This window comes from Diorhabda carinulata, chromosome 12, assembly GCF_026250575.1.
Source record: "Diorhabda carinulata isolate Delta chromosome 12, icDioCari1.1, whole genome shotgun sequence".
Classification (NCBI taxonomy): domain Eukaryota; kingdom Metazoa; phylum Arthropoda; class Insecta; order Coleoptera; family Chrysomelidae; genus Diorhabda; species Diorhabda carinulata.
Genome location: NC_079471.1, coordinates 6,436,420 through 6,463,673, shown reverse-complemented (window position 1 = coordinate 6,463,673; position 27,254 = coordinate 6,436,420). Strand labels below are relative to the sequence as shown.

The 27,254-nt window shown below is 33.5% G+C and overlaps 3 protein-coding genes and 1 long non-coding RNA gene across 5 annotated transcripts; 3 read left to right on the top strand and 1 right to left on the bottom strand.

Moving 5' to 3' along the window:
- Positions 1–11,620, top strand: LOC130900272 (uncharacterized). Its single transcript, XM_057810780.1, has 5 exons — positions 1–262; positions 4,068–4,295; positions 6,483–6,658; positions 9,829–10,557; positions 11,611–11,620. Exons 1-5 carry the CDS (start codon positions 119–121, stop codon positions 11,618–11,620), a joined length of 1,287 nt encoding a protein of 428 aa, XP_057666763.1. The 5' UTR covers positions 1–118.
- Positions 11,621–13,807: 2,187 nt separating this feature from the next.
- On the bottom strand, positions 13,808–17,554 carry LOC130899936 (uncharacterized). Of its 2 annotated transcripts, none has more exons than XM_057810136.1 (3): positions 17,488–17,554; positions 16,824–17,082; positions 13,808–14,228 (listed from the first exon to the last, which is right to left on the bottom strand). In XM_057810136.1, exons 2-3 carry the CDS (start codon positions 17,061–17,063, stop codon positions 13,863–13,865), a joined length of 606 nt encoding a protein of 201 aa, XP_057666119.1. In that variant the 5' UTR covers positions 17,064–17,082; positions 17,488–17,554; the 3' UTR covers positions 13,808–13,862. The 2 variants fall into 2 exon arrangements, with proteins under 2 accessions (XP_057666119.1, XP_057666118.1); XM_057810135.1 differs by lacking the exon at positions 17,488–17,554 and adding an exon at positions 17,213–17,427.
- Positions 17,520–19,453, top strand: LOC130899937 (uncharacterized). Its single transcript, XR_009060118.1, has 2 exons — positions 17,520–17,814; positions 19,335–19,453. It is a non-coding gene; the product is annotated as an uncharacterized LOC130899937 (long non-coding RNA).
- Positions 19,454–21,701: 2,248 nt separating this feature from the next.
- On the top strand, positions 21,702–23,436 carry LOC130899945 (probable NADH dehydrogenase [ubiquinone] 1 alpha subcomplex subunit 12). The gene is made up of 3 exons (XM_057810147.1): positions 21,702–21,854; positions 21,910–22,028; positions 23,149–23,436. The coding sequence occupies exons 1-3, from the start codon at positions 21,760–21,762 to the stop codon at positions 23,352–23,354; spliced, it is 420 nt and encodes a 139-aa protein (XP_057666130.1). The 5' UTR covers positions 21,702–21,759; the 3' UTR covers positions 23,355–23,436.
- The last annotated feature ends 3,818 nt before the right edge of the window (positions 23,437–27,254 follow it).

The window sequence follows — 27,254 nt, the reverse complement described above, 5'->3', positions numbered from 1 at the left end:
GGTAATAATGGGTTGATAAAAAACAGGTGACATATCAATTGAGGATGACTACAGTCTACTTTGAATATATTTCCATTGATATAATACTGCCAAATACTGATTGTATACGTGTCTAACAATGGCAATGTTGAGTTGTGGCGAAGTACAAAATTATAATATTGTCCAAATTACTGATGAGAGGCTGAGAAGGATAGTGGAAGAAAGCTTTGAAGTTGCTTTTATATTATGTAATAGAGAGATGGATGAGTTTAACGCATCTAAGGTAAAATAATAATAGTAAGGGTTCTAAATTTTATTTGTTTTAACTCAATGCTTCTATGTCTTGGACGAAGTATATAGTTGGAAAATATAACATAGAGTATTTTATATAGTAAATGCGAAAAAACTGAAAATGTAGTTAATGATATTTCGATATATCGTATTAAAAATATATAATGACGAATAATCTTTACTGGTGATATAATAATTTATCTTTTAGATGCACATTTCTAGAAAAATTCATTTGAATTTCAAGTTTTTTGAGAACCATTGACATACAAACACAAAATCTGTATTGGATTATATATAGTTTCAATGAATATACTACCAACTCACTTATGGTAGCCATAATGGTTAGTGATATACCTTGAAGTGTAAAATTTCTCGTACAATTGCTTCCCATTACTTTCTGTTTTGTTTTAAATTTTTTATTCATACTTTCGTCTTATGTCTTATCAGATTGTCTAATACTACAACACCCATTATTTTTTTTACTTCCCTTTCTACACACCAAATGGCCACTTCTTCACATTATGAGACATAAGTCCGACGATAAGCATGAATTTTACCATTTTGTCATAGTTCAGTAACATTTATTGAAAATGACAAACATGCTGTCTCAAGAGGTTGTTTCCCAAGTAATCTCGATTTGTGTGAAATTTCCAACGCCTAAATTTGAATATGTCGAAACTTGTTAAGACTTATCTCTAATTATATGAGGGGTATAATTTCATTACTTTCTTTTAATGATTCTCTCTCTTTGTTTATTGACTACACTGTACAATTTCATTACAAATAGTATAGCTTGCGATAAATATGAAATTAGTATAAGACATTATTGTATATAAAAGCTTAAAGCAGCCGTGGCAACAAGGAAAATTGAAGGGGAAGACACAGTTAATGAGCGAACGGCACAGCGTTGGTTTAATCGTTTCAATAGTGGATATTTCATGCTTGAAAATCGTTCGCGCTCATGTCCATGGGATATTGATGTTACAAAGGAAATAGTAGGAAACCAACCTAGTACCAATAGACGTCGATTAGGAGTCCATTGGACTATCTAAAGATACCCTACATTGCCATTTGAAATCATTATATGAGATCTATGAAAGTTGTCGATTAGTGCCTCACGAATTAACTGAGATTTAAGGGACACGTCCATGAGATGTATGTAAACAGCTTACTTGCCTGAAAGATGATTTCTTTATTAGACGCATTGGATAGACAAACATAAAAGAATTACCAAAGGATTTACCAAAATCCGTCGCAAAGAGGATTTAGTGTGCTTCCAAATCATTCCAGATGGCCGAGCTATCAATGCCGAGGGATATAGTGGATATCTGATGCATATGTACGAGATTTTGTCGGAGAAATATTAGTTAACCGTAAACGCATTACAACAAGACAATGCTACACCATATACTTCAAGTGCTACGCAGAATAAGATCAAAGAACCTGGTGGTATATTCCTACGACAACCAGCATTTAGTCTGGATCTTGCACCGACTGATTAATTATATTATTTTAGTATCTTGTTGCATCACATAGTAAAATATCATTCTACTTGAAGTTTATTAGTTCATTTCTTCTCTCCTAAAAACGACTATTTTCTTTGATAGTTCATCATATTTTAAGACTATCCTTTAAAGCGCAATCAAAAAAATTTTTCAAGAGGTCGCTCAGAATTTTTTAGACATTCTAGACTTTACGTGTCCAATATCAAAGGGTCTAAATATATTTATGTGTCTAAGACGAGAACGTGGAGAGATCAGTCAGAAAATACTATTATCAAACGGATTCAACAATTAACTTTAATTCCATGTTCTGGTGTTGTACAAATGAGGTATGTTATAGATGATACACCAAACGCCAAGTTGATAAAAGTTGACTAAGTAACCAAAGATGTTGTTCGACGTTAGCAGCACTGCAAAGCTAATGCAGTAGCCTCCGTTGGCCATAAATATATTCCCCAAATAAAAAATGCTGCCATACCATATTCAATTACACCAAAAATAAGCAGACGATGATTCTCCTTTTGAATTTGTGGTTTTTGGTGACGAGGATAACATACAATATCGTAAAAATAGGTGGTCTATAGATGAGGTTTATCGTTAGAAACCCCATTTTTGGTCCACGTTTCATTGACGGTCACGTGATAGTACTGTATCTTTTTTCTTGAAAACATTTGCCTTTTTATCAATGAAACGTTTTCCATTTAACATTTGGCAAAGAATCTAATTTTCACACGATAATAATTTTCCTGGCAAGAGGATAGGCAAAGGAGGACCATCTGCACGATTAAATTTATCACTGGACAAGATTTTTTTATGTGGATAGTGGATAGCAGGATAAACCAAGAAAGTGTAACAGTAGTGACGAATAAATGTTGGAAAATGTGACAAATTCATTTGAAAATCGAATACAAACTTGTAAGACGTTCTAGGTGAACAAATCCACCATATAGCTTGACAATATATATTTATATTTCGGAAATTAATAAATTTATGTATCTTATATATTGGAAATACTTAATAATTAAAAATAAATTTTTAGATAGCCTCATATACATATGTTCGTGGATGATTTATGTAACAATTAATTTGAAATCTAGATAGTATTTAATCTACTAAGCATAATAAAAAGTTATTTCTTCACTAGTTAACCATATAAAGAGTGTTTATTTCGTGGAATGGGTTAGCTGGTGACATATTTTCTGAGTCAATTTTCTCAAAAGGCTAAAACCCATTTCAAGTTTTTAAATACTTATATATTTAGCAAAACTTTTATATAAAGATAAACGATAAAATGAGATACAAATACAATATGAAGAACTCATATTTTTCCAAAATAAAATATTAAGACTCATTAGGCTTTACAATCCTCACAAATGCCAAATCGATGCTGTGCTCACACATATCTCGGGCAATCAGCTCAAAAATGACGGAGAGTTGTTGCGACAGAACATCCTCTGGATATCCAAGGTAGTCACGAAGAGATTGCTTCAATTTTTTGGTGGAACACTGTTTTTCTGCGCTTCTCTTCACGTGACTCTCTACTAAGAATATCATAGAAAATTCTTAATAGATATCATCTCCGTGTTTTCCGAGCAACTATTTTTGATTGACACAGATTCATCATTATTCTCCATTCTCCCCTTCCATGGGTGGTATATCTATGGCTTCAGTACCTTCAGCGTTCTTAGAGATTGCTATATCCTCCAGTAGTTCTTTCCATGTTATTTCGACAGATACTAAATCATTCACTAGGATACCGTCTTCGTCTTCGCTATATTCTTCATTCAAAAATTGTTTTTTCAATCTTTTCTCATTCCCTTCATCCTTGTGTAATTAATCCCATAGTTTCTTGTCACGAAGGAGGTGTGTTCTTCCATACAACATCATTTTTTTCTAAGCTTTTTCATTTATTTTCCTATAATTTTAATAATTAGACTAGAAAAAAAACTAAAATAGTAGTTTCAGCTTAGCGTGAAAAAGTAGACCACAACTTGAAGGAAATTGACCATCATTAAGTGGAGATTAATATTTGGAGCAAGGATTATTTTAACACAAAAACACTTGTCCCTTGATACTGTTAACAGATACTGAAACGCAGAGCTCTGTACCTTTAACACACGAGCAAGAGTGTTGGAAAAAATCATTATGCCTGGTTCATGGGCCACCCCACGTTGGAGTACTAGGATTAAACTAAAAACTCACTCTGAAAGTTCCTTTAAGGAAATATCGTTTATTACTATGGCTTGACACTACTATTTGAAATATTTTAATGAATTGTTTTGAATCTGTTTCTAGATATTTGATATTTTCGCTCAAGTTTTTACTACTGCCAACGTTCTGAATACCGCTTACTGGCCATTCTTTTCTGCTGTCAATGGACACTGCTTATGTGTCTGTGGTCGTTTCGGAATACCTTGCAGACATATTAAAAGTGATGGTCATTGGATAGATATGCAGCCCATTGCACATGATACATGTTCAGCTGTGTTTTATCCAAAAAGATATGGTCCAATTTTAATACAGGTAGGTCCTAATTAGCTTTTGCTATCACCATTGACTCGCGTTGACTTTTACGTAGATCTGGGTACAGAAAGTAATGAAGCACGTATAAGTATGAAAAAGGGTACTCAGTCAAGGTTAAAATATCGCATATACATGATGAATTTTTGAAGCTTGACATTATGAAAGACTCAAGGCTGCTACTTACCGAAACTAAACATTTTCTTTTCTACTGCCTACTGTCTGTAATATATTTCATCCATCCAAAGCAACAGTATAAAGAAACAAATGAAAACTTTCAAATTACTGATAGCGACCAAAATCTGCAAGACGATTTACCAAAGAAGACGAGACAAAATTGGTTTTACCAATCAGCTTTTATAACTGACATTTGATTAGTTTATTAAATTAAATGGAACTAGATTTATTCTTAGAATTACAACTTATAGGCAATAGCAATCAAATCAATAAAGTAGGAACTGCGAAATATTGCAAGAATCAATCAGCTGATTTTTTTTGCGCATGGTTGTAATAAAGACCTTTAATCCCTTATTTTGCGCGCTTGTTTCATTTCAAACAACAATAACATGATTTTAAATATGTCCACGTGGAGCTCCAGGTTTTATATCGCGATTTAATTGAAAAACGTAACTGATAGAAACAGGTCGTGATTAATTTTTATATACGAGGCATATTTTTTAAGTAAGTACCGTTTTGGAATTAAAAAAAGAAATACAAAGATATCGCAATAATTTTATTTTTACACGAAATCCTGTACCTTAATCTACTTTTCTACATAATTTCCGTGAATATTGAGGTACTTGTCATAACGTGGCACCAGTTTTTGGATTCCCTCCTCATAAAATTCTGCCGCCTGACTTGTTAACCACTGTATCACAACTGTTTTGACTTCGTTATCGTCTTGAAGACGCTGATCACTCAGGTGTTTTTTCAAGTGCAGGAACAAATGGTAGTCGCTGGGCGCCAGATCAGGGCTGTAGGGAGGATGATATGGAGTTTCCCATTGAAAAGATTTGATGAGATCTTTGGTCCGATTAGCCACATGCAGCAAAACGATACCCTTACTCAACTTGCCACGTCTTTTGTCCTGGATTGCACGACGCAGATTGTTCAATGTCTCACAATAAGACGCTGCATTGATTGTCTCATTACGAGGCCGAAACTCCACTAGCAATACTCCTTTTCTGTCCCAAAAAACTGTGCACATGATTTTCCGGGCAGAAATTGTTTGCTTAAACTTCACTTTTTTGGGTGATGATGAATGTCGCCATTCCATGGATTGTTGTTTCGATTCTGGTATGATGTAGGCCACCCATGTTTCCTCACCAGTAACAATTTGGTCTAAAAAATCTTCACCTTCATCGTGGTGCCGCTTAAGGAAAGTCAATGCACTGCCTAAACGTTGGGTTTTGTGTAAATCCCTCAACGTGAACACAATTTCCGGTCACAATGCGATACAAAACACTACGAGAATATTGAGGAAAGTAGTCGCATAATGATGAAATTGTAAAGCGGAATGCCGACCTTGGGGTTGCGGCGGCGGAATCGCAAAACGGTACTTACTTAAAAAATATGCCTCGTATTATTTCATCAAAGAAATCAAATCTAATACTTTATTTTGTGAATATGATAATCGTACGAAAGCTTCATGGGACATTCGTTATTTCGAAAAATGTTAGTTTCACATGGAAAGAACCAATTTTAAAGAAAACCTGGACGAAGAAGACACCTAAACCACGTAAGAAGGGGATAATATAAGATAGTTTTTCGTTATTTTCACAAAAAATTATATTTTATGTTAATCCAAGTAATTAACTTACTGTTTGCCACATTTCGTTCAAATTCACGTAGCAAGTTCCAACGTAAATGAGTGACAAACATTAATTAGATCATGATGTAGTTATATATCGCACCTCCGCTCAAATAGCGTCATAACTCAAAAAATTAGGAAACCTCTTTTAATTTATTATTGGTGCTAGAAAAATTAGAAATCTTATCTCAAATAATGTTTAGTAAATAGTTGTTATCGCGGTAACTTTGTGAGTTTTTGAAATCCGAAAAGTGAAAAATAAAGTTAGAATTAATTTCAAACGCTTATTACTTGGTAGATTGTTTCTTTGACTTATGACACTATTTGAGCGGAGGTGTGATATGTACTCTTTTATTTTGTCTAAAATAATATTTTTTTAGGATTACGAAATTTTTATAAAAACCGTTGATGGCAGTGGGCATTATAATATTGGGATTATACTCAGCTTACAGTACAAAGAAAATGAGCGAGGTAGATTACGTCGAGAAAAAGCTGCAGGAGATACATTACAAAAAAACGATAGAAAGAAACCATTTCATGTTTCAATATTTTCCAGGTATGTAATCAATACAAATTTAGAACAACACCACATAGCAGCCCTATAAAAATTATCATCATACCTTAGGTACTCACCAGAAGTTAATAACACCTCAGAAAGGTTTCTTAAGACGCTAAAAAAGTCTACCCTGGCCACTGTTGTGGAAAACTGACCAAAAAAGTTGAGTGCTTATTTGATAAACTATTGCAGCTATGCAACTACCGGCGTCACCCCTACAAGTCCTCAGATATCCTTTCCTAATTGGCTACCTGCCAAATATACCTGCAATGAGGAACTTGAAAGTAGAAATCCAAGACCCTGTTAACAAATAAAAAAGGCAGGATATGCTAACCAGGAGCAGTACGTTGCCCCCCCCCCATGAATATTCTTGTTAAGCAGCCTCAGTCCAACAAGTTCTCATCTTGTTTTCATCTAAACCCTTACGAGATCGTGTCAGTGAATGGGAGCAAAGAAAATGCTAAACGTCAAAAAAGATCCATACAATCCTACAAATGTCATACAACGTACTCGGACTCAATAGTCTGGTCAACATTCTCTTGTGCACCGCAATGGATTGGTACGAGATGGAGAAGTTTCCCTTCCAGCCAAGAAACGACATCCGTTAAGAAATGAGGTAGAGCAAGGCATTTCTCTTCTAGTCGATAAGTTGGGTCAAAAAGCTCTATCATTCAATGAATTAGAGTTGTGGGGTGATGAATTAAATATAATACAAATAGGGCGTGACACTTGCTTGTTGCTTTCGTCTATATAAAATGAGGCCTTAGCATAGCCGCATACGTTGCAAAGTGTCTATTCAGAACAATTTTACAATATGAAATTCTTGAGTAACAAAATTAAAAACAAGAAATATCAGTCTATATTGGGCACAACACATCTTGCTAATAATCTCTTGAGTATCCTTCCAGAGGCTGTTTTTACTGATACTACTCTAACGACACCGTCTAGTTCTGGGCTGAAGTTCTGTTACATGATCCATGAGCCAATTTAAAGGTGCTGTATTATCTTCCTTTAATATTACCGTACGAATCTATCTTGACAATGTTGGTAACATCATTTTTCCATTTGTTTCGATATTGGAGCTGCACTAGATAATCACGTGACCAGCGTCTCAAAAACTGCTGCAAAATAACATAAAAAAATTAACGCACAAAAAAGTAATAAAAATCAAAAGTTCTAAATTTAAAATTTGCACCGAAAATTGAAAGCGATGTTCGGAAATTGTGATTTAATAGTCCAATCAATGACCGTTTTTCCGTGTATTTATCCCATACAGTCCCGATTTTCATAAAAATTAGGAATCAGGTTCTGCTTACCCTTTTTTCAAAATTTACCCTGTACCGAGGGCTGCTTTTTCCCGGGGGTGAAAAATGTTTTATTGAAAATAAGTGCGGAAACCTACAAATTTGATTAATGCTAAGCAACTTTTGTGTTAGTAAGTTTTTTCTGAAAGTCAATACTTTTCGAATTATTCACGAGGGAAATTGTCACGTTTTTAGATTATTTTTCGCGAATAAGTGGCAAAATATGCATTCAATCGAGAAACCTGAGTAGTGACCAAAATTGTAGCTTACGTGTATCTATGATTTATGCAGATCCAATACAAACAGAATTATTGTTTAATGAAATGTGATTATTATTTTCATACGCCAAAATGGAAAGTTTATACGCACAATAACCGAAAACTAATGCATTTTTCGTGGAAAAATTATTTTTTAAGAAAGCTTCCAGCTTTAAAACTAAGCGAGTTATGAAGAAAATAATGTCGATTCCCATTTTTTCGTTGCAAGAAAATAGCGATAATCTCACCCTCTCTTCCACCTCATTTGACAAAATTTACAATTCTCTGCTCTGCTCTGAGTATTTGACCCGTTTAAAGTATTTATTTAAAAAAAAATTGAGCTTGAAGTGAGAAAATTATTTTCGTTATTTAACGAAAAATAGTCTTCTAAAAAATATCTCGAAAACTATTATTGATACGCAAAATTTTGTAGAGTAGAAAGCTGCTTGTTTTTGTTTTCTGAAATTTTTTTCTGTAGGATAAAAATTGAGTAAGATATGGTCATTTAAAGTTCGCGCAAAGTACGTTTTTGGGCATTTTTGGCATTAACCTTTTCAAAATAAGATCTGAAAAAAAATTGTATTTAAATAAGCATATAGCTCTTTAAAAAATCTACAAAATGGTTTTTAGAGAGTTGATTGCTCAAAAAGTAACCGAATAATAGGGAAAAAACAAAATGATGCTCCGTGTACATGTGTTTAAACCTGGTCGAGTAGCTTGGCTAACGAAATAGTTTCGCACGTACGAGGAGCAGTGTATAATAGTGAAGAGGATGTGTATAGTAGTAGTGTAGAAAGAAGAACAGAAACAGCTATACAATTTGAAACATCTGTTAACATATACATATATTCTCTGTACACTGTGTATTTAACGTATTTACAGATAATTATACGCTTGAAACTAGTATTTTATGAGCCTAACCCCCGGCAAAAGCTTAAATTTAAAGTAGAGGGTAGACAGAACCCAAATCCAAATTTTTATGCAAATCAACACTGTTTAATCAATTAAATAACTATTTGATAAGATGTTAATTATTATTTTTTAATGATATCTGTCATAAGGGGTGGTTGTCTGATACAAATATGATTTAAATTGCAAAAAAGCAGCCCTCGGCTAAGGGTAGATTTTGAAATCTTTACTGTATGGGATAAATACACAGTTTACACGTTTTTTACCGTCATTGATTGGACTATAAATCTCGTCCTGGATTAGGATCCGTAATCAGAGGATAAGTGATTTACCTTAACCCGGGTTGAAGTTTCCGGAAAGTGCTTACGTATTATCTTAAATTGAAATTGACGTCTGCGTTGGGAATATGTTTCCCAAAGAGGACATTTTGATTGTCGAATTATTACAACTGAAAACGACCTTGAAGACTTGATAACCACTATGGCTCATTGACTAATCATTTAGTATAGATAACGAGTTTTTTCACTAGAAGCAATTAACTATTTTCATAAGTTAAGTCGGTTGAACGTTGAATTAATCAATATTTACATTTATATTATTAGTAGGATTATAGTTTGAAGCAATTAATTTGTTGAAACATTTGAATCTAGTTACGACGATACTCAAAATATATTTCTAAAACATTATTTTTGTTTTTTAGATTTTATACAATGAACCAGTACTACGCACCGTTTTTTACTGTAATGTTTAATCCAAGTCCATTTTTCTTCGACGCATACGGTACAATTTTCAAAAACCTGATTCAGCTGCGATCTAAACAATTTCTATCTAATCATAGAGAACATCGTCAATCCTGGTGTATAACCAATAGTCAAATGCCTTCTTTTACTTTCATTCCATCCTACGTAAATTTACCAGTTTTCAAGTTTCCAACGCAACTTTATGTTTTTAATCACGTACAACGTAAACAAAATAGAATGATGGATAAGAGTGTACAAACAGACGATGGGCAGAATGTTTCTGGAATAATAGTGAATCATTTTTCGTTGAATGACAGATCTAGTCGTACATCTTTACAACCATCAGCTGCAACTGGATTCAACTGTCCCTCAAATGAACATATTGCTGCAATAAGAAACCGCCCTTCTTGGACATTGAATTTAGAACTTGATTCTAGTTTTCTGAGTAAATCTTTCGATAATTTCAAGAATGACTTTCCATTTTTGGATCTGCCAAGCTCAAGTATGAATATCAGACAAGATCAGAATCAACCAAAAATTCAATTGGATGAGAATTTGTATAATAAAGTTCCAGTTTTGCATGCTTCGTCACCAACGCCTATGACCGATAGTGAATTCGACGAAGAATTTCAACTTACCGAAAGTGATATAAAAGGGGATATACAAGGAAACGATGGAGATTTAGATTGGTGGAATATTAAAAATTTAACTTTGTTTTAAATTATTTTTATGTATTTGATAATAATAATAATATATTTATATACTCTATAAACGATTTTACGATCGTATTAAATAAGGAAACTCAAATATGCAAATGGAAAATCCAAAATATGCGCCTAAATATGCAAATCGTGTATTAAAATTATGCATATAAATCGGAGTTCTCAATAAAAAAATTTATCAATGGAAAAACTTCTTTCCACATATAATGGGGACATTTTTATAACTGCTGAGTAATGCAGGATTCATCAATTTTTCCCTCTGAAATATTAGTTACTTGGCTAGGAAATTGAAATCCACAATTTAAATTTAAAAAATTATGCCTCTTGTTTTACCTATGACATTTTGACCCATGCAGAGGAGCAGCTCCTATATCAGGGTCAACTCCAACAAACCTTCCTCCTATAAGAAATTTCCCTTATACTACCTAAAAATTTTCCAAGGAATCTCTCTCTTTCTGCCTCAGTGACATTTTCAAAAGCTGTTTCAGACAGTTTTATCAGTTTTTTACTATAGGTTAATGCCAAATTAGATTCCTATTTTTGAGTTATTGTTCTGGTTCTCATAAACGAAAGCTGTCGTCTTATGTTTGTTTTTTTGATAATTTCTCAATATCAGTAGGGGATTGAAAATATTCGCCAGACAATTCTGGAATTGAATCTTTCAGCTGACAACAATTCTCGCAATAGAAAAGCGGTTTCGAACCAAGTACCCCATCTTGTAATAATAGGTTGAGGTGGAAGAAGAGAGTTGGGTAATTTTTCTTTATGTAACTAGATGTTTTTTATATTTGAAATTAGATCACTTACAAAAATATTTTTAAAACATGGGTAAGGCATGGATAGGAAATTTTGCCCAGCCTTTTTCATGAGCGGTACTGCATCTAACAAAATGATCACAAAATTATCTTCAGGAACAAGCTCAGGAAAAAAATGTTGAAAAAGTCTTTTCTTTTCTTTAGAAGCAATGTATTGATGAAACCACCAATTTCAGAAGACGTTATATTGCTTATTTATTGATAGGTGTTCTTAGCGACGACATTTTGCTTTTGTAACTCTTGAAAAAATAGAGTATCGACCGCCATTTGTATTGAATACACAAAACTGACTATTTGAACGCATGCAGAACAGTAACACTCTGTCCCATTTTGGTTGACATTGCACTCTCAGTTATAATTAAAGATATAGACCCCGCATCACTTTTTTGTAAAACTTTTAAAGCCACAAACAGAAATATTCCAACTACTTTTGTTCCTTAAATACAAGACGAATACAAAAATGTTCACTTTTGGATATGTCATTATTTCTCAGATCCTGTACAAGATGCAAAAAAATTAAAACTGCTTATAATAGATATTTTTACATAAAAGTCTGTGGCGTATTTGAAAATTTCTTTCGAGCACTGTTTTCAAGATTGGTCACAAACTTGGTAGTTTTTGAATGGAACACCATGTATTATATTTTAACGTAAAATTTTGTAATTTTTTTCTGAATGTATCGCAGCCTAATCTTCAATAAATGTCAGCTTCAAAATTCAGAAAAATCCACGTTTTTTTTATTTAATAGTAAGCCATGTATTCTTTCTTACATGCATTTAATTATTACGTAAAACGCCATGTGATTTGAACCTATTTATTCAATTATATTCTAAACATAAACTCAAAATATCACTCTTCAACATTAATTTAAAAATGTTGAAAACAAAAAACATATATCGGTACAGATTCAACATTAAAAACTCTAATTACAAAAATCAAATTAGAAGACGACTTACAAAGACCGTAAATCTAATAAGATTGTTCAAACTGTCGTCCATTTTGTCTTAAATACATAAACCACATACAGTTTTAATTCGCTTTTATGCATTTAAAATCGTAGAGGGTTGCCTTTGTAAGTTTCTAAATGCTTCTTCAGTTGAGATTCGGAGTTCATGGTGCTCCATCTTGCTGGAAATATATCTGATGTCGCTGTTCCAAAGGTATGTCCTCCAGCAACTCTGGCATATTATTTTGTAATATATTTAGATATAGTTGGGCAGTTAAGTTACCCTCAAAAATTGTATATTCAATTTTAGTGCCCAATACAAAACATGAAACACTAAAACCAAATCGGCCTTGTTGCTGTCGTTCAAAAATAATATGTTGGCTTCCTTGATACCAATGTCTTACATTTTGCCTATTAAATATGTCACTGCTTCTTGTATGGGATTCGTCAGACCATATTACCTTTTTTCCAAAATCTGGATTTGTAAAATTTCAATCCTTTAAATAGATCGCCAGGATGCAATTCTTGAACAAGATTAACCTTATACATTTTATAACATCGTACTTTTCAAAATTTTAAAATTCCTTATCGTCAGCTAACTTTTATGCATGTATGATATCCTCATTTTTGATTCCGAAAAAATTCCACTTTAAAATATATAGGGTGTTCCATTGAAAAAACACACTTGTGTCCAATCTTAAACACACAACTCCAAAAAAATTTTTGAATACGCCTGACAGTTATGTCAAAATATCTATTATAAGTAGTTTCAATTCTTATACAGAATCTGAGAAATCTCCATAAGTGAACATTATTCTTTTCGCCTTGTATTTCAGGAACAAAAGTAGTTGGAATATTTCTGTTTGTGACTTTAAAAGTTTTACCAAAAAATGATACAGGGTCGTGAAAATCGCATTTCTATATCTTTGTTAATATGGCTTAATCTTTACTGAGGCAGAACTGACTTTAGGTCATTTTTTAATAATAATTAATAAAATCGCGTAATTCAAAGCACATAATAAATAAGTGCCGACACAAATTGGTCTACATCTACATTCAAACCGTCCAACAGAACATAAAAGTTAAGGGTTTAAGACTACTTGTTTTGAGTTTTAGAACGGGAATACTCATACATTTTCTTCGAACCGTTTGATTCTCTATTTTAAGATTAGTTTTGCATATTTAGGTTTCCATATTAATAAATATAAAAGGTGAGAGTACCGATGGTTGACAGTTTTAAACGCGATTGTTTACTTTTACTTCCTTGTGAATTCAACAGTTTGGTGATATAATGAGGAAGCTAGAAACTACCTGTGGATAAGGTAGTTTCTTGGACTAAAAAATGTCTGAAATTTACACAATTGTTTAGAATATTATTTCAGATTGTCAACCATTAGTATTTTATCTTGCTTAGTTAATAAATATTTTATTATTGCGACAAATAATAAATAATAAATTTATATATTTCAAAAAAACGTTTTATTAACAATGATTAGTACAGAATAAATTATTCAACGGTTTCCAATTTTCCTTTGTCCAATTATCTTGTTATTAATTACTTTCATCATTTGATCGGTCTTTTTTGTAATTCCTGTAGACCTTTTCGATTTCTGTTCGGTGGAAGATTTTTCTTTTGTTCCTTTGCTTGTCGAAACTTTCCCCGATTTCTCCTTGGATTTTACAGCATCAGACAGAGGTAATATATATTCGTCCGTTCCATCTACTTTCTGTTTTTTCTTTTTAATCTTTTTTGGACCATTGACGATAACGCCCATAAGTTTGATTCTACCTTCCTCGACATTGTACATTAACGGTTGTAAAGTTAACAATGTTTTACCTTTTTCAGTTTTTGCATGCGTACATTTGAAGACGTTCCCCTGGAAAAGAAACTGGTAATTTAATTTGGCAATGTTTTTTTATGGAATCGGAAACTGCAAAACGGAACTATCCCATGTACATTTATTCGTGCGATTTTATATTTGTTGTGAATTCAGACAACTGCTTAAATACGTTTCTGGGTACTAAAAGCTTCAAAATAGCTGACATACATCGTGATATGTAAGTGAATATATAAAAAGTGGACAGTAAAGTAAAACTTAACACAAATCTTCTCCAGAAGTGTTGTTCACGAGATTTAAGCAAACGCTTAAATCATTCGAAATTTTATTCAAGCTATTCGTCAAGATAGTTGCTAGTTGCATGTGTTTTTGTTGTTAGTCATCATAATTTTCTTGAAAGGTATTTGTAGCTATTTTCTATACCTTTCCCTGCGACATAAGAGTGAATGTATGAGGGCCGCTTTTATGGCGATTACATTTGCATTCGTATCAACTACAACGGAATACCAAAAACTTGAAGAGTATCGTAGAAACTTTAGGAAGCTGGATTATGGATCTCGTAGAACACTTCTACTCCTTGTTTTTGAAAATGAAGAAAAAACTACTACTATTCCAACTGCTTGTTCAAAATAGTGACTTCGAAAGCTAGTGGGGTTAGTAGTCGTGACCAAACCAGACGTAATTTGGAAGGTAAATCACTTTAGAACAAGCCTAAATGTATTCAGGTTGCCACCAACCACCACCTTGAGAAGCACCAGCCGGGATGGTCCAGCCATGCTGCCTTAACATTTGCAGTGCTTTTTGAATTATCATCATATACATTTCATTGAATGTATTCAAACGCCGACTCTCGCGTTACTTGGAATTAACAAATCTTTTTTTCTCAAAATTAAATACCAAAAATTACAACATCATCTTAATCAACTTACTTGCATGTTGGAGCGTTGAAGCAAATGATATAGGCATTTGTTGATCGAGCGCGATATGAAAATCACGTTCCAAAGGTATCAAGTTAGCACAAAAAGTTTTACGTTCTAGCAACAAATTGAACTTGTGTGGAGATGAAAATAAATGGTCCAGTAAAAACATAAAAAGTAATGATTCTCTTCTTTTTCCTAATAGTATTGAAAGTGGTGTCCAAGCAGTAGTTGTTGTTCGTAATAGATTATACTCAAGTCTGGATAGCGCATTTAAGTTCGAAATACGAACAGAACATACTTCTAGAACATTTTTATTTCTTGGGATGTGAACAATTAAAAAATGTTAAATATTCTGTCGTGGCGAAAGTTTATATAGCTGAATAGCTTACTTAAACAACATAATGTGAAGATATTAGTTTTGCTTTTCGATAAGAAATACATTGAATGGATTTTAGTGACAAGCTGTTTAAATCACTTTAGTGCGCTGGTATTGGTAGTGTGTATTGAAACATGAATGTTGAATTACGTTTTAGTATTGGGTTTCCAACAACCACAGTCAGATTGCTTTAGTCCTAACCATTGCCAAGGTCATTGAGAAAGTCGATAAACAGCAAATCCAGAAATACTTTTAGTCTTTAAACATCATCGGCGACATGGATCTCCCGACATATGTCACCAACGTATGGATTGAAGCTGTATAGAAATATGGAGAATCCAAAGCAATCGCACTGGATAAACCAAAGACTTTTGACAGTGTTTGGCATGCCTATCTTTTAAATAAATTAGGACTGTACGGTTTGTTATCCTCACTCATCGACTGGCTAGTAGCTTCATCAGATTTTTTCATTTTTGTAGTATAGCTCGCACATTTTGAGTTCGGCTTCCAAGGATGCTTGGCTCAATACAGAGCTTAGAGTTGACTAGATACTTGGACAGTTTAGTTTAGAGCATAGAAGAAAAGTCGCTGACTTGATTCTGTTTAACCGATACTGCCACGGCAGGTTCTCTTACGAGCTGTTTTACATAATCTTACCTAGAACAGTATTTGCAAAACCTACTCAACAGACAAACGTGGCTCTTGAACACCCAGTTCACAGGCAGACGCCCAGAACGTCAATTTATCGGAACTCCTTTCTTTGGAGAAGTGCAAGTTACCAAGTCACATATTTCCCGAATACTACGAATACTACAACCTACAGAAGTTCAAGAAAAATATCCACAAGAGTCTCCACACGTCAGGCACCACTGGAACTACTCGAGTGGAATAAGTTTTACTTTCTTGTTCTTGCTTTTTACATTAAAAAAGCATTAAGTTCATTTTTCCCTCCAAATTGTTCACAAGTGGTATTAGCAATTTAAAAATGAAAATGAGCCAGAACAATCCAGACGTCAGTGTCGAAGGCGGTCGAACTTGTTCATTTCAGTATCACAAAAGAGGCATTGACACGAAACTGTGTGAGTACTAAGACAAAAATTTAGCAACGTCTCTCTTCTCGTGTTAAATGAGTTTTTGAAGAAACTAAAAAATGTATTGATAGGATAATGCTTTAAAAACCTTCTTCACAATAAGAAGACCACGATATATCAGACTTGAAAAAGCTTTCTAGAAGTTTTTTACTTTTTTACATTTCATCCCTTTTCCTTCACACCTCATATATAATTACTGTTTCGATTCTTAATAACCAATTTTAATGTGATATATTGATCTATTTACCTGAAGAAATTTCTTGAGAGGAGCTTGTTTTTTTTGTATTTTTGTTGATTCGCTGGTTACTTTCTCATTAATTTTATTGGAAGATTCTTTCAAAATGTTTGGTTTTTGTTTCAATTCAACCTTTTTCTGAATCCGTGCTTTTAGACTATTCAATTTATGCTTTCTAAATGTCTCTTTTTTAACAATTTTCTCCTTTTTATTGTTAACTTTATGTGTATTTGCTAAAGTATCTTTATCCATATTTTACGCTTTTGATAACCTGTGGAAAGTTGAATTAGAATAAACATAAATTAATTAAAGAATTATTTAGATAAACCACTCAAATAAAAACGACAAAATAATTAATTATAATGTAAAAATTAGTATATGTCTATCAAAGATAAAATTACCTAATTTACTGGAACATGGTATGTTATATAGGAAGTAGCTACAAAAATTTCATCACTTGGGACATTTTAAAGAGTATTGTGACAAATGTCAAGAATTTCAAGTGACAGAACAACTTTCACCACTATTTAGACTTTTACTCAAATATCATAATTCTGAATGATTCATGGAAATCCTTAACACAGATTTTGATGAGATTATTGAATAGACGATAAGTTACGCAGTATTTAGTTCGAATTATTTGTAAATAGTTATGAGAATATCTGTTGCAACTTACTTATATAATACAAACCAAAATCAAAAACTCAAAAAGCTCTGACACAATTGCATGATTTTGACAACAATAAATCTTGTCATACTATAGATCGATAACACAATATTAAGAATGTAATTTATCTTAATCCAACAACAATAATGTAATTTAAACTTTGAACTTTAAGATAGTACTCACCGAAATTGTCAATGCAAATGTCAAAATTTTAAACGTTAGAGCTTTTTATTAAAATTTAAGTATTTGAAATGGCACCGACAATAAAACAACAACTAGAAGAACAGAAACCCCTACATGTGGAGTACGATCTTTCCATGATATCTTTATTAGGAGGTATGTACCTTACTGAATAATGAAATATTTAGTTACCATTCACAAGATTGATGTAAAGCACACAATATCCGTGAAAGCGATGATGGTAGTTCCTAGTTAATCGATGCTACGTTAATCGCATTTCAATTCGAAAATATGTATTACAAGAATCCAGATTTTCTTATTAGATAATACTGTTAATTTCAAGTTTATAGAACTTTTGATCTTCTTCTTCTCATTTTCCTTTTGCTCTCTCCAGAAGCCAGAAATTTATTTCTTATCCATTTACCCATTTCCTCCAGCTTTTTCTGTCCTGTGCCACTATCATCATTTGATTTATTGTCTTTGTTTCCCTATATCTTCTATTTCTTCGTTCAATGTTTTCTTTGGTCTGTCCCTCTTCCTTCTTCCCATAGCTCTTGTTTTCTTGTTCCAAGTTATTATGTTTCTTATTCTATCCATCCTAGGTTTTCCTTCAATTTTTCGTTGGTACTTCATCTCGATAGCGTGTAGTCTACTATCTATTTTATCTTTTCTCTTAGCAAAACATGTGTGGTATGTTCAGTTTCAAAATAACCAAACTAACGTTCATGAAGGGATATGCAGACGCATTAACAGCTCTTCGCTGAAGTTTATGGACCAATTCGTTCTAAAACAACGGATCTTTCATTTACGTTTCACGCATACTGTTTTTCAAAATTGAAAAGCTAAGCTAGCACAAATTTTATACAAGGAGGATGCCAAAATTGCATGTCATCATAAAGGTGAGCGAATAGGACAGATTTTACATTTTTGGATGACTACAACTTGATTCATTACTGGACCAAAACGTAACTAGTGGCGGGATGGAGCGGTACTGTTAACTTGCGCATTGGAGGTAACCAACCCTATAATACTGATATTATATTTAGTGATTTTCCCTTATTTTCAAGAATAACGAATTGGCTAGTACGTATGTATATTAGGATATCGTGTACAACGCAATTCAAATGGTTTATATACTAGGGGACCCAATATTTAGATCTGTTAACCCACTCCTTTTAAAAAGTTTAGAATGTGGGATGGCTGTAGTTGTCAGAGATTTTTGTCTTTTATTTCTAATATATTCAGGTGTCTATTAAGACGAAAGGACTCTTTTTAGTATTCGTAGGCTGTTCTTAATTATGCTGATACATCTTCTCTGGTTATGGCTTATAGAATCTTTGCCTGTCTCAGCTCCTGAAGGTTGTCTCAGTCTACTATTTTTTCCAATGCTTTTTCTATGATCGTGGACGTATATTAACAATAGTTAATTATACTACATGGGTCGAAAGTTGAATTAAGGGCATCATGACGCGCAGGACCGAAATTTCAACTTTTGGCCCATGTATTGTAGTTATCTTCTGAAAAAAATCAATCAATCCAAAATTTTGAGATGATTGAAAATATTTCGAGTAATAATGGTAGATGAAAGTTTACCCATCAACCTTACATATGTTTAATTTGAAAAAATATCTGAAGTAGTATATGAATCTAAATGTATAATTTGTATTTTTTTACAGCAACGGTTGGACTAACTCTATTTTTGGTTTGCTGCTGCTGTGGACCTGGAGGAAATCGAAGACCCAACTAAAAATTATATGTTTTGATATGAATAATAATTGATGAGTAATTTAGTTAACATTTTATTATTATTTTGATCTAAAAACTTCACCACGATTCCAGGAATTCGAGTAGCTTCTATGGAAATCTCAACAATCCAAGACTAAATAGCTTTATAACTGCAAATTTTTTCACAAATATAAACATGTCGTCAGCATATTATATAATTGATATGTATCGAGCTTAAGCTACGAAAATCTAGATTTAAAAATAAATAGAAAAACGTTCCATTACAGCAGCTGATGATCTGGTGTGGCAATTAAACTGGTGGCCTAATTCTCGATTCCTATTGGCCGCCTTCTAAGAGGATGAGGTCGATTGTTTTTATTACCTACCAACTTGCTAGTACATAAAAATTAAAAATTAAATCACGCTTAGTAACTTTGCTTCTATAGGCCGAGTACCAAGTTATAGTCTGTAAAAGTCAATATGCGACATATCAAGGATTTTCCTACTGCTACTGATAAGGCAGCAGATATCCATCATTATGGGTTCAAAACAAACGTTGCATAGAAATATATGGGCTGTATGTATAGAGGGAATATTTAATCTATGGTAATATCCATAAGTTCATAACTGGCCTGAAAAATAATAAGTGAAATCAAGTATTTATTACAGTAACGATGGAAAAAAGTCAACATTATCTTATGTTTCCAGATGGCCGTATTAACAGTTCAAAAATACGTAAGACTGAAATTCCGATCTATTTCTAAGATCATAGGGGTACCGAAGCAATGACAGATGAAGCAAGGGGGTGTTAATGTAATTATAGGACTTTAACAAATTGGTAATCAATTTCTACTGGAGAAATCGGATACATCTAAAGCAATAAAAGAATTTTTATGATATAAAGGTGTCTAGAGACTGGCATCATCCAATGTCATATAATCTGTTTTAAAAATGAGAGTTTTCATGCCTGGAGCCAACCAAAGCTAGGAAATTATTTTCTTTTCTTTTTAAAAAAAGTCAAAGTTGTGTTTGCAACTTTCTTTGACCCAAGGCATCGACATGCTATATTTTGCAGCTTATTTATCGAAATAATACTTCTTCAGACACTTTTGAATTATTTATCAATGAAAAATTTGTCGTAAACATTCAGATTTTTTCATTTAGATTGTTAAGGTCATAAATCTAAAGGTTTTGCTTTGTTAATAAGATTTTACGGTGTATTTTCAATTGTTGACAATATTTATTGAGTCCTTATTCATTGTCTTTCTGAAGGGATTAAAAGTAAGGTGCAACTGCATTAGTATGAAAGCTAACAAATTTTCGAAATACCTACCGTGGGGCGAAGAAATGTTTTTGCCGTAAGTTTTTGTGTGGTTTGTACATTCATTTTTTGATTTTTGAATTTTTTTATATCCAGTTTTATTACAGAATTGCTTCTAAGGGAGTTGCTAATAGAAGAAATGCGAAATTCCCTCCAAGAAATGTGGCTTTCTACTTTTTTCCCCCTATGAAATGTTTTTCTTAGTTTAGGCAAGCGGTAAATGAAGTATATTGAAAACTAGTGGAAAATGAACAAGATTTCGACTGTTATTTTGATCTAATTACAAGGCCTCCATCTAAAGCTTCAAGTTTGTCCTTGTACCGTTCAGCTGCCACTGGGTTATCATTTTGCAATCTTTAAAAGTATTCACCCCTGTTTAATAAACTTGAACTCAACAGTTGAAACCATTGTTAAAAAAACTCACGTCATTTAAGCACAACATAGATACAAGTGTCCTAAATTTTGAAAATTACTTTTGAGCATAATGACTAAAAAAGCTGCAAAATACTCAGCTTCAGCTTTATTAGTTTCAATGAAACAGATCTAAAAAGTATCTATGGAATATTTTTAACACCATGAAACAAAAAAACAATACAAAACAACTCTAACTATCGGAAAATCAAGAAAAGCTAACACGGGTACTTTCGAGAAAATCAATTGCTTACCCCACGGCCGCCAGCTTGATGTAGATCAGCTATTTTCTGTGGAATTGAATGAAAAATGTCAAAATATTTATATTTATTCGATTCACAAACGGAGATGGTTTTCTTCTAATACCAATAGCAACAAGGGTTTAATTTAAACGATGTGATTTAAGTTATACATATGCAGTTAGTAAGATAAAGGTAGAATAGTGATCGAACTAGCTGGGAAATCACAGTATTTTTTTATAATTCAAATTGAATTAATCCACAGAACTAAGGAACAAAGATTCTGCGCATTACTTCGTGTAATTAGTCAGGGCGTTCTTAAGAACATATCCATTCGTTCAATGTTACACAAAATCAACTATGACAATTATGATTACTTTTCATACTTCAAATAATTAGAAAAACATGGCAAAGTATTTTGGTATTGATCGTGCATTCACTTTCTTGAAAACCATCATGGAAGCAGGAGGTATTAGAGCTTCCATCTATAAAATCTACAGGTATTGGATATCTATTATATATTTTGATATTTATTCAACAAATTAATTAATCAAGGATGGATAGTTTACGACCAGGAAAGCTTGTTGGTGTCGATAAATATGGAAACAAATATTATGAAAATCCGAGCTATTTTTATGGTAGAAATAGATGGGTTGAATATGCTCCCTATTATGGTAAACACATTTTTAATTAATAGATTTTTTCAGTCATACTCTAAAGATAGTTTAGATGCTTATTTCTTCCTAGACGAGAATCTATAATTTTTATTGTATCGTCAAGCTCTTCAAAATCTTTGACCACCAAGCAATGTTTTCAAGTCTGGAAATAGAACATAGCTCTAGGGGGCTAAATCGGGTGAATAGGGTGCATGAGGTAGCAATTCAAACTTTAATTCATTAATTTTGGCTATTGCAATAACGGATGTGTGAGCTTAAGAAACAACACTTTCTTCTTAGCGAAATGCGGCCGTTTTTGCATGATTTCTTCGCTCAAACGTTGCAATAAGTTCGGATAATACTCGGCATTGATACTTTTTCCTTCAAGATAGTCAATGAAAATATTCCCATGAACACCACAAAAAACTGACGTCAGGCCTGCCGATGGAACGGTCTTTGCCATCTTTGGAGTCTGTTCTCTATTTTCAGTCCATTGTTTGGATTGTTGTTTTATTTATGGTTATGAAACAGTCCAACAATTCGGCTTTATTTTTGTGAAATATTGCCAAACACTCGATGGAAACATATTCATGAACACAGCACCCATCTTGCGCATAGCTTTCTCATGTTCAAATGTTCAGTTAATAAGTGATGTACCGCATTTTTTAAATGCCTATCATATCTGCCAGCTCTTGCATTTTCAGTCGACGATCATCCAGTACCGCTTCGTCGATTTTCTTTCTTTTCAATATTTCTGGAGTCGTTACCTCATTAGGTCGACCACTGCGATGCTGGTCTTCGCAGGTCGCAGGCACTCGTTTAAACTCTGCTACTCAATATTTTACTTTTGATAACGAAGGAGGAGTATCAATCAGATTAAAACCTAGTTCAGCTTTTATATTGGTTGGGTTAATGCCTTTCAAATAAAAGTATTAAATCACATTACGATGACCAACTTTTTCACCTTTACAAATTCACTGGAAACGTTCACTATCTCCATCTCTAGGTTATGCTAGGTACTTCTGGGACGTCTCCTTAAAATAGGCATGCGATACAGTAATGAATTGGAGATTAAATTCTTGCAAACATAAGAATATTGTTCTTGGCAATAATTTTTTCTAGTAATGTTTCTATTTAGCATTAGAATATGATGGAAGTCAGGTACCAGCTGAATGGTTTGGATGGTTACATTATAAAACTGATTTAAAACCAAATGAAGACCCGTCCCGACCTAAGTATAAATGGATGGTAGACCATACAGAAAATTTAAGTGGAACCCCAGGACAGTATATGCCTTATTCCACCACGAGACCTAGGATTGAAGCTTGGGTGCCGCCCAAATAATTTATCCAAGTATCTGTGGGGTAATAGCTACATTTTGTTGATGTATAAATAAATTTTGTACCATATTATATTTCAAACTAGATATTGTTTAGTATTTTTATGAATACATTCATTTGAAATACAAAGATTGAATGAATATAAGTAATATTAAAGTGTCTGTGTAAAGACTAAGGCAAATGAAACAGAAAGACACCAGCAAACAAACCAGGTTTAATAATAAAGGATAAAGAAAGAAAACTATGGCTATTGATAGATGTAGCGATCTAAATAAAGAGAATATGGAATATCTAAATAAAATTAACATCTACTGGGTTAATATCCAATGTCCTTTCCAGCATTATCAGACAAGTCTCGATAAAACATAACCTCTTCCAAATGCAGAAAGTAGTGAAACTGAGTACGGCACACATAGAATTAATCAAGTAACACTCTAAGTGCTTCCCGGTGTTACAAGACAAAAACAATCTCAGTACAAGCGCTCAGTGGAAATTAATAATAATAGTAAAAATGGCTTGACACACTTAATGGGGCCGCACTCAACATTCACGCTTATTTTCCATCACAATTTCCAATTTCCTGTCTTTTCGTGACAGTTTGTAACTCCTACTCTATTTAGATCATCTTCCACCATTTTGTCTTATGCCTACGAATACAAACGGTAAATCGGGAAATGTTCCCAACAGAAATGAGCCTTGAATAGCTGGAATCATAGAATACAATCCAGTATACTAAATCAGTTTGATACAAGTTTTTTTGATTCCCAAGCATTTTTAATATATTAGTATTAAGACAAAAGTGAGAATTTTCTTTGGTTTACTCTGTTCACAGCCGATACAGATTTTATTTCTTATATTTTACAAGATCGAAACCCTAAGTTATGATGGTTTGTCAAGAACGGGTTTAGAAACGGGCTAGGTACCAGGAAAGCACTATTCTGTATGCAGATACTGATTCAAAAATGCTATGATCAAAGAAAAGACATAAGGATCATACAAAAGCTGTATGTAGATCAAACAGCGGAACTGTGAACTAGCGGCTCTCTAACTACGGAACACCTTCAGGTACTTGGGTAAGTTCGTCAGGGATGCATACTCTCATCCATGCTATTTAACATAGACGTAGAATGAATTTTTCAGCTGGCGATGAAAGACCATCAAAAAGACATTAAAGTGAATGGAACTCTCATAAATAATATTAGGTATGCCGTTATATTTGGCCAATCCTTTTGTAAGGTGTGGAGACGTGGTCCCCGAAAGTGAGGTCAGAATAGAAATGTGGCTATTGCAAAGACTTCTACGGATCCCATGGACGGAGCACATGACGAATGAAGAAGTACTGAGAAGAGTGGGTGTGGAGAGAGAAACGCGGTAATTAAACAACGAAAAGTATCTTATTTCGGACACATCCTGCAAGGATCGAGATATTCAACTCTCAATCTCATACTGACGGAAAAGATCGACGGAAGGAGAGGACCAGGGTGTAAACAACATTCCTGGCTGCGAAATATGAGATTCTGGAGTGGCATTCAGGGTGCGGCGACAATTATTCGTCGTGCAGAAGAGGGGTGCCTTCATTAACAAATAATAAAAGTTTGCTTTTAAAAAGCAATTTAATTTTATTTAAAATATATCTTTAGCTGCAAATACATTTATCAGATACATATTTCTGAAATCATTGAATTTCTTCAAAAGTTGACATTTTTTGATTGTTTTGGATCATTTTTGTTCAAACAATGCACTTATACATCATCGATCTACTACTGGGACCATAATATTTTAATAAAGTATTTTCAGTAAATAAATTTACCTCGGCTTGCATTCTCCAATACATAAAGTTACTATAAGTGATTTCATTTTTTTATCTAAATGTGCTTGGTAATAAATTTTTACCAAAATGCTTTTTCAACAATATTCGCAGCCGTATTTTCATAATCCAAGTCTTTGTATTTCATTATAACTAATATGTAACACAATTAACTGTCTCAGTATAAAAATCAAAAACATAATTCTTCCCTTTTGGAAAGTTGAGACCATTAATAATTGTGTTGTGGCTTGGTCGTGTTGTTGTTGGAAACGTAGTTGTGTGGTCGATATGGAAAACATGCCGTATCAATTTGACATGTAACAATTCAGGGTTATAAAAATAATAGGGAGAATATTAAAAATAAAGCCGAATATTTCTCACCGCGTAAAAAATTCTTCTTCTTAAACGTTTGGAAGCTATAAGAAAAGTAGAATGTTTTATTGTAACGGCTTTTTCAATAAGAGGTGTTATTTTGAACAGCCCGCTATTTCGGTAAATGTCACTTTTGAAGCTGTCATTTTTTGACATTTGACAAGTAGAAACTACGCCATTAATGAAAATGGAACGATACACGCTTCAATAACGCATTGAAATTATTAAAATTCACTATAAAAATGGTGAAAGTTTGGCAGAGACGGTTCGTAAAACTAAAACATTTTTGGGTCGACGTGAAGCACCTTCTCGAACCGCAATACAGAAATTGGTGGAAAAATTTGAACTGTTGGAACAAGTTAGTGATGTGAAGAATAAAACCCGTGCACGTCGCTCAAGAACAACTGAGAATATTGCTGCTGTAGCCCAAAGTGTTGAAGAAAACCCAGGTTTGTCAATTCCTCGTCGTTCTTTGGAATTAGCCATTCCACAAACGTCATTACACCGTATTTTGCATAAAGACTTGGATCTTAAGGCCTATAAAGTTCAGTTAACACAAGAACTCAAGCCGGCCGATCATCAACAACGTCGTGTCTTTGCTGATTGAGTCCTTGAAATGCATGAAAATGATCCGGAATTTCATCCAAAAATCATCTTAAATGATGAGGCCCATTTCCACCTTGGTGGTTACGTCAATAAACAAAATTGTCGATTCTGGGGCTCGGAAAATCCAAGAGTTATTGTTGAAAATCCTCTCCCTCCTCAATGCGTGACTGTTTGGTGCGGTTTATGGTCTGGCGGTGTCATTGGACCTTACTTTTTCGAAAATGAGGCTGGAGCAACAGTTACGGTGAATGGATTGCGCTATCGAGAGATGATTAATGATTTTTTATGGCTGGAATTGGATGGTATTGATTTGGACAACGTTTACTTTCAACAAGATGGCGCTAAGTGCCACACAAGCAACGAAACCATCGATCTTTTACAGGAAAAATTTCCGGACCGTGTTATCTCTCGAAGAGGTGATCACAATTGGACACCGAGATCTTGTGATTTAAAATTTGCGACTTTTTCCTTTGGGGCCACGTAAAAGATAAGGTCTACGCCAACAGTCCAGCATCGATTCAAGACCTCAAAAATGGAATTCGTGAGACTATCGAGGACATAGGGCAGCCGCTTTGCAATTTGGTTTTCATGAAAAGGATATGGTCCTGTAAGCGCAGTCGTGACGGCCATTTGGCTGATGTTGTGTTCCATTATTAACGGCGTACCTTCCTCTTTATAATGAAATAATCATCCGATCATTTATCTCAAAAAATGGCATTTTTCTTTGAATATCAAAATAACACCTCTTATTGGAAAACCCGCTATCTATAAAAAAACTACTCAATGAATCACTGAGTAAATTAAGGCCAAATAAACTATGAATTTATCCAATCCAGTGATTTCTGCATCATTCTGTCTTTCCTACATTGTTCCTTATTATTAGCATGCCAATATCCATCTTTCTTTCTAGTGCTTTGGTGCTTTTTCTGTAAGTATCCCGCTCTCTCACTTGCTATTTGTCTTGTAGTCTACGAATCTTTTCAACTTCCTCATTTCTCTTACATTTATACAATGTATAGATCTTATTGTTCAGATATGTTATACAGTATGTTTCTAAATTCATGCGACAAAATTCATTCGTATGAAAATTAATATGGGTGGAATATTTTTTATTCTTAA

Coding starts and splice junctions, on each gene's coding strand:
- LOC130900272 (XM_057810780.1), top strand. CDS start 119: ATGGCAATGTTGAGTTGTGGCGAAGTACAAAATTATAATATTGTCCAA. Junction 263..4,067: donor ATGAGTTTAACGCATCTAAG/GTAAAATAATAA, acceptor ATCTGTTTCTAG/ATATTTGATATTTTCGCTCA. Junction 6,659..9,828: donor CATGTTTCAATATTTTCCAG/GTATGTAATCAA, acceptor TTTGTTTTTTAG/ATTTTATACAATGAACCAGT.
- LOC130899936 (XM_057810136.1), bottom strand. CDS start 17,063: ATGGATAAAGATACTTTAGCAAATACACATAAAGTTAACAATAAAAAG. Junction 14,229..16,823: donor CTCTCAAGAAATTTCTTCAG/GTAAATAGATCA, acceptor TTTCTTTTCCAG/GGGAACGTCTTCAAATGTAC.
- LOC130899945 (XM_057810147.1), top strand. CDS start 21,760: ATGGCAAAGTATTTTGGTATTGATCGTGCATTCACTTTCTTGAAAACC. Junction 21,855..21,909: donor TCCATCTATAAAATCTACAG/GTATTGGATATC, acceptor TAATTAATCAAG/GATGGATAGTTTACGACCAG. Junction 22,029..23,148: donor TGAATATGCTCCCTATTATG/GTAAACACATTT, acceptor GTTTCTATTTAG/CATTAGAATATGATGGAAGT.